General features: G+C 58.3%; 2 protein-coding genes across 2 annotated transcripts in view; both read left to right on the top strand.

The window, feature by feature from the left end:
* The window catches only part of EMH_0046330 (Gigantic extracellular protein with interesting sushi (9x) and archaeal protease type repeats having the domain architecture: signal peptide-CRYPB(3x)-sushi (9x)-archaeoglobus type repeats (2x), related), a gene marked incomplete at both ends in the record, with an annotated part of 2,073 nt that extends 2,011 nt beyond the window's left edge, over positions 1–62 (top strand). The window contains one exon of the mRNA XM_013496153.1: positions 3–62. Within this exon, the coding sequence (XP_013351607.1) occupies positions 3–62 (60 nt within the window). The remainder of the gene's footprint in view (positions 1–2) is intronic.
* Positions 63–160: 98 nt separating this feature from the next.
* Positions 161–6,734, top strand: EMH_0046320 (uncharacterized protein; the record flags this gene model as incomplete). Its single annotated transcript, XM_013496152.1, is given in 10 exon segments — positions 161–458; positions 871–1,932; positions 2,148–2,565; positions 2,691–3,244; position 3,248; positions 3,320–4,008; positions 4,388–4,632; positions 5,034–5,219; positions 5,751–6,215; positions 6,588–6,734. Coding segments are annotated over 10 exon segments (4,065 nt in total).
* Positions 6,735–7,182: the final 448 nt, after the last annotated feature.

Here is a 7,182-nt window from a genome sequence, read left to right as displayed (position 1 = left end):
GACAACAACGGCAGCAGAAGCAGCAGAGGAAGGGCAGCAACAGCAAACCCTCAGGTGTCTAGGCGGCCGCTGGGAGCCCTTAACTCTACAATGTGCTGCACTATGTCCTCCCCTGGGGCCCTCTTTGGGCCCCAGCTATTTGGTGCGGCTGCCGGCCGGCATGCAGGAGGACCCGGAGGACGATGAGGAGCAAGAAGCAACAGCATATTCAGCAGCAGCAGAGGGAGAGGAACGCCTTGTCGAGTGCGTAGAACCACAGCCACCAACCGCAGACCAGCAGCAGCAACAAGTGCAGCCACTGCAGCAGCTTCTGCGCTGCACCGAAGATGGCTGGGAGCCTCCTGTCACCCTCAACTGCAAACGCAGCTGCAGGCAGCCGCCGTTAACCCCTGATGGCGCTGAGCTCAAAGGGCATGGGTTGCAGCACGGCAGTGTATGGACAGCAGAATGCAAGCAAGGTAAGCGAAGGATGCTGCTGCTGTTGCTGCTGCTGTTGCTTCTGCCGCTGCTGCGCTGTTGCTGTTGAGGCTGTGCCTTATGCTGCCGCTGCTGCTGCTGGGGCTTTTCTCCACGTAACAGAGGCTCTACTTCCGGATGGTGCCGCCTGTGTTGTTGCTTCTGGGGCCGCTTTTGTTAGTGTTACTGTTATTGCCGTTGCTGTCCATCTGCCGTCGGTGTTGATGTTGCTGNCGGGTTGCGTTGTTGCTGCCGCTGCTGCTCGTTCTGTGTGGTGTAGAGGCTGTCACTCCTGCCATTTCCGATGCTTCTCTTGCTGCTACTGCTGCTGGCGTGAGTGCATCAGCTGCTGCTGCTCTAGTTGTTGCTGCGCTTACAGTTGCTGCTGCGGCTTCTGCTGCTGCTGCGCTGCAGGCTACGGAGGGCCTAACGGGGCCTTTTCTGTGGATTTCAAGTGCGACGATGGGCAGTGGGTTCGCGAGAAGTCTCTTGGAGCAGCAGCAGCATTTGCCTGCAGCCCGCTGTGTCCCGCATTGCTTCTCAACCCCCGAGCGTACACCGTGACGCCCGTTGCAGCAGCAGCAGAAGCAGCAGCAGAAGGAGAAACAGAAGCACCAGTAGCAGCGGGAGCAGCAGCAGCAGTTAAAATTACTTGTGCCCCCAACAGCGTCCGCCTGGGGGGACCCCCCGAAGAAATACTGCGGTGTCGAGGGGGCCTTTGGGGGCTGCGGTCCATTGCCTGCGCTGCAGGCTGCAGCAACCCCCTAGACGAGCTGGGCAGGCACTACACCCTGATGCAGCCCAAACAGCAGCAGCAGCAAATGTTCCAACACGGGGACACAGTGGATATCACGTGCAGCGATGAGCTGCAGCACCACAGTCCAGCAGCAGCAGCAGCAGCAGCAGCAGCAAGACAACCGCACACCATTACCTGCATCGATGGACGTTGGGAGTCGAAACCCCATGAGCAACGTCAGCAGCAGCACGATGCTGAGGCGACAGTAGCAGCAACGACAGTCACAGGTAGCAGCAACGGGGTGCTGCTGCGCTGCAGCGCCACCTGCAGTGTTCCGCCTCTGCCCGCACACTTTTCGATTATCATCCCCACGAAGAAGCGAAGGCTTGGAAATCTCTTCGGGTCTGTTTGGAAGGAAAACGAGAAGCTTATGATTGGGTGCTCTCCTCCTTTCCAGCCCACATTGCCCTCGCCTTTGCCGCCGCCGCCGCAGCAGCAGCAGCCGCAGCAGCGGCAGCAGCAACGGCAGCGCCAGAGGCTGCAGCAGCTCGAGTGCGTCGATGGGGAGTGGGAGGGAGACCTCCGGGAAGAAGTCTGCGTGCGGCGCTGCCCAGGGGACGCGGGAGGCCCCACCGAAGCACAGTGGAGAGAGCTGGGTGTGCGTTGTGGCGAGAGCTGCAGCAGCAGTTGTGGCAGCTGCTACAACGGCAAGAAGGACAAGCATGAAGACGGCGTCGACTGTGGGGGGCCCTTCTGTGANTTAAGCAGCAGCAACAGCAGCAACAACAGCAGCACCAGGTGGAGTTCCCTGTGGAGATGACGCGACATGGCTCAACCATAAGGATCGCATGCAACAGCAGCCGCTCCTTATCTTTGAGAGTCACTTGTAACAACGGCAGATGGACAACAGCAGCAGCAGCTGCCGCTGCCACTTCCGCTGCTGCTGCACCTGAAGATGCAACACACATCGCCGCTTTTGCTGCAGCATGCGTACAGGCGGATCTCGCGGCTTCAGCTGTCAGCGGGAGCAGCAGCAGCGTGGCAGCAGCAGCTCCAAGAGCCATCAGCGCAGCGACAGCAGCATTAGAACGCCTGGATGACGATGATTTTATGCTATCTGGAGCAGGAGCAGCAGCAGCAGCAGCAGTTCACGGGCAGGACCCTCCCTTGCAGTGGCGCGAGGAGGAACTCCTCCGTTTCGGGCCGCCGGTGCTGCGTCTTGTTCAACCAGGAGTCGCAGCTGCTCAACAGCAGCAGCATCAGCAGCAGCAACAGCAGCAACAGCAGAAACGTCTGAGCCCGTGCATGCAGGAACTGGTTGGAGGGGTGTCGCGATTGCTCGTCGGTGAATGTGGGGCTTTGGCCTTCGGGCGGTCTGCCTTCAAAGTAGCTTCATTTTGCAAGGGGACATGCAGCAGCAATTTCAGGAGAGAGCTACAGGAGGCTGAAGAATGCAGCAGGAAAACTGCTGCAGCAGCTGCNGCAGCAGCAATTTCAGGAGAGAGCTACAGGAGGCTGAAGAATGCAGCAGGAAAACTGCTGCAGCAGCTGCTGCAGCTGCTGCAGGGATGGGGGACGACCCAATCGCAACAGCAGCTGCTGCTGAAGCTCAGGACGAACATTTGCTGCAGCTCTTCCGGGAGTTGCTAGAGGTCCTTTGCTCTGTAGAGGACTCGCAGCACTGCTTCAGCCTTGCCGGCGACGCCTTCGCGCTACTGCAGCGGCTGCACCAAACACCACAGCTGCAGTTGCAGCAGCAGCTGAAGCAACATGTGTGCCCAGGCAGCAGTGGCAATGCCTGCTTCCGCAGCAACATTCGGTACATTTCGGTGCTGCTGCAGCTGCGAGAATACGTCGAAATAGCTTTGCCAGGCATGCATCCCCAGCACCAGCAGCATCACCAGTCTTCTTCCTCGTTCGCAGCAGCATCAACAGCAACAGCAGCAGGAGCAGCAGTAGGGACAAAGGGTCTCGACGACGGCGCTGTGGGTGTGGGGGTGCGGGGTCTGCTAACAGATCTGCGGCGGCTGCCGGCGGTGCTGTCACTGCTGTNGCTGTGGGTGTGGGGGTGCGGGGTCTGCTAACAGATCTGCGGCGGCTGCCGGCGGTGCTGTCACTGCTGTGTAGCGAGGCGGATGGGAGGAGCTGTGCCCCCCAGGTCTTTGCTGTGGCAGCAGTAGACACTTTTGCTGCTCTGCCGCAGCAGGCAGCAGCAGCAGAATTCTGTAGCAGCGCCCCTGAAGCGCCTTGCCTCCTTGAGGTGTACAGACTCGTCGGCAAAGAACTGCTGCGCCCGCATCCGCAGCCCCATACCCAGAAGCAGGAGCAGGAACAGCTGCTGCCGCAGCAGCAGGAGCAGCTGCAACAAAGACGGCAACAGCAGCTGCTGCAGCAGCAGGTGCATCCCCATGACTGGGCCTTAGGCACGGCTATGGAAAGCATAGGGAGGAATTTTTGTTTGCGAAGTGCAGAAGACAAAACATGCGGGGCGTTGCTGGTACCGCAAGAGGCGACAAGTGCAGCAGCAGCAGCAGCAGCAGCAGGACGCCTGCGCGTCTATGAACCAGCATCAGCAGCAGACATGCCACACTGCAGCTGCCCTCTGGCCTTCGTGGGGGACGGCGAGTGCGACAACAGCTGCAATACCGCCGCCTGTGCCTTCGATAAAGGGGACTGCTTAGCGCAGCAGCAGCCGTTGCTGCAGCCAATCATCGAGTTGCTGCAGCAGCATCTGGCTGGGGTTGCCGACGGCCCCTGCTTTCCCTTCAGTCTCAACTTTCAATGCGCACAACACGAATGCAGAGACGCAATACAGAGTCAGCACACACATCACATGANAGTCTCAACTTTCAATGCGCACAACACGAATGCAGAGACGCAATACAGAGTCAGCACACACATCACATGATGCTTCTGCTGCTGCTCTTGCTGCTGCTTTTGCTGATATTACTGCTCTTACTGCTCTTGTTTCTGCTGGTCGTGCTTCTGCTGCTGGCACTGCTAAGCATGCGCTTGCTGCTGCTGCTGCTGCTGCTGGTGTTTTCGTTTCTGAGTGGTCAGTATAAAGACTATTTCCGCTAGCGGTGGTGAGGCGCTTGTGTGGTCTTTTGTTTTTCTTTCTTTCCATTTCCTTCAAGTCGTTGTCTCCCTTCTGGTAGTTTCTGCTCCGGGTGTTGACATGTGGCTGCTACTCAGATCTGCAGAAGCAGAACGGCTGTTGCGTGGCCCCCCAGTTGGAGTTGCTGCGGGACTTGCTCTACATAGACCAACAGCAGCAGCAGCAGCAGCGACAGCAGCTCGCACTGCTGCAGCAGCAAATGCCCAATGCAGTGACGCCGCAGCTGCTGCACCTTATCCAATCGCTTTGGGACGAACTCGAAGGAACATCTGGGCCCTTAGAATTATACCGCTCTGTTGCCTTCATAGAGGCAGACTGCAAGGTGATCTGGCTCTGCTGCTGGTGTTGCTGCAGTTGATGCTGCACTGTTGCAGTTGCTGCTACTGCTGGTGTTGCAGTTGCTGTTGCAGCTGGAACTGTCTATAGCGCAGGATATCACCGCCTATCCAGTTGCCACGACAGTTTCTGCTGCAGTTTCTAATGCGATCACTGCATTTGCTGTTGCATTTGCTGCTTCTGCCGCTGTTCCTGCTCCTACACCATCCGTGTATATTTTCTTCCCTCTCACTGTGTCTGTCTCTTCCTCCGTCTGTCATTGCATATCTGCCTTCGTGTGGCTGTCCCTCTACCTTTTTCTTCCTGTCTCTGTTCCCGTGTGTTTCTGCCTCTGTCTTTACACTTTTGGGTTTTTCGTTTGTTTTCTTGTTTGCTGTTTGGCTGCAGATGCCCTTAGACCGGACCTGCTCTCGGGGCCTTAACCGCTCTGTCTTCGCGGTCGATGCGACAATAGAGGGCCTCAACTACGAAGCCTTAACCAGCAGCAGCAGCAGGAGCGGCAGGAATGATGAGGGGGAGGAGCTGCTGCGTCACGTGCTGCGTGATGTGTTCGCTGCTGCTTTGGGGCTGCCAGTAGGAGACGTGCTGCTTATTAGGTCCTGGAAGTCCGGCGAACTACATGCTCTCATCGACGCCGGACCGCTCAGCAACAAACCCCACTTCCTTCAGGCAAACCCTAAACCCTAAACCCTAAACCCTAAACCAGAATTGTTAATTCCTCGAATGAAACCCCTAAACTGTGGACCATAAACACGACACCACAAGCCCCTACAACCCCACACCAGAGACTCTAAACTCCCCGAACCAAAACCCTTGACCCTAAACCCGAAACACGAAACCCTAGACCCGAAACCTTAAGCCGGAGCCCCGAGAACCTAATCCGCAGACCTTAAAACCTAAACTTTAAACCCTACATTTGGAACCCTAAACCCTAAATGGTGAATACGGAGAAGGGGAAACGACTGGTCAAGGGAATGAAGAGGGAGACGAAACAAAGGAGAGAAGGGGGAAGAGGAAAAGGAATATCCTCTGTGTGCATGCGCCCCAGCATAGCAATAGCAGCAAACCAGCGATGCCGTTGTTGCTGCTGCTGCTGCGTCTCAGGCTGTAGAGAGGCTCCGGCAGGACGATTCCTCTGGCCTGGCGGCGCTTCTGTCTACTGAGCTGCAGCGGCAGCAGGCTGGTGCTGCTGAAGCAACGCATGCGAATCAGGCTCTGCAGCAGCAGCAGCAGAAGGCATTGGGTCCCCTGTTGCTGCACCCAATTCCCTTGCTGCTGCCTGCAGCATGCTTTTCTTCGCCTCGTGTGTCCGTCTCTCCGTCGAGCGTCTCCATAGCCCCCGTTGCCTTTGCTTCTCCTGGCAGCAGCAGCAGTAGCAGCAGTCGGCGGCAGCAGCAACGGGAGCTGCTAAGGCCTGAGAAGGGTACGTGGGGCCTGGGCCGCATAGCAGCACGCGATGTCTCGTGCAGCACAAATGAGGGCCTCAGCGCCCCGCCAAACGTCTCTGTCTTCGAGGCCTACAGACTCCACTCCACATCCGCTACAAACGAACACGGCTCAGTCATTACTGTGAGGCCGGCGGAGCCTGCTGGTGTACAGCTACGTGGCCGTTGCTTTTACTCTTGCTAGTGCTGCTGGTGCTGCTGCTATTTCTGGTGGTGGTAGTGGCGCTGCTGCTGCCGTTTCTGCCGACGGTGCAATGTTGCCGTAACTCCTGCAGACTGGTGAACAGAGACTATCGGGCTGCTGCTTCTGCNTGCCGACGGTGCAATGTTGCCGTAACTCCTGCAGACTGGTGAACAGAGACTATCGGGCTGCTGCTTCTGCTGCTTCTGCTGCTGCAGGTGGAGTGCGGGCGCGGGTATTCAGCAGTTGCGGGTTGGAGCCCGCAAGAATTGATTTGCCAGCAGGGGCGGTGGTCCCCCTTGGCCGCTGTTGCAGGTGCTGCAATTGGAGCTGCAGCAGTTGGCGCTGGAGCAGTCGATACTGCAGCAGCAGGCGGCGCTGCAACAGGCGGCGGCTCGAAGGGGCAGCAGGTGCTGCTGTGCAGGAAGCCTTGCGGGCCGTACGAAGCAGCAGATCCTCTAGTGTTGGGCCCTGCGTTTATAGCCAGCGGGGTTGGCGAGGGCCACGGGGATCAGCGTTCTGTGTACTGTGCCTCGGGGTTTGTCGCAGCAGGTGCAGCAGCACCTAAGAGCGAAACCATCGTATGCAACAACGGAGTGTGGGGCCGCCGGCAGCTGCAGTGCGTCAAGGACCTCGCGGGCATGCTGGAGGCCAGCCCCTGCAACGGGGCGCTCTCGCTGCTGCCGCCAACCCTAAAGGTGGAGGGCCTCCCCACAGCTCATCAACCTGCTGAGCCCCGGGGGGCCCCTGACAATGTGATGCTGAGTCAGGAAGTAGCAGAGGCCCTCGCGGCCACATTTCAACAGGCTGGGGTGTCACTGCAGCTCTTCCGCGTTGGATGCGCTCGAGGGTTCGTCTCCGCTGCAGTCCAGAGGAAGAAACAGTTGGAGCAGCAACAGCAACAGCAGCA

The sequence above is a fragment of the Eimeria mitis genome, genomic scaffold, assembly GCF_000499745.2.
Source record: "Eimeria mitis Houghton genomic scaffold, Emh_scaff1949, whole genome shotgun sequence".
Lineage (NCBI taxonomy): Eukaryota > Apicomplexa > Conoidasida > Eucoccidiorida > Eimeriidae > Eimeria > Eimeria mitis.
The sequence above is the reverse complement of the archived record's forward strand: the minus strand, read 5'-3'. Positions and strand labels throughout refer to the sequence as shown.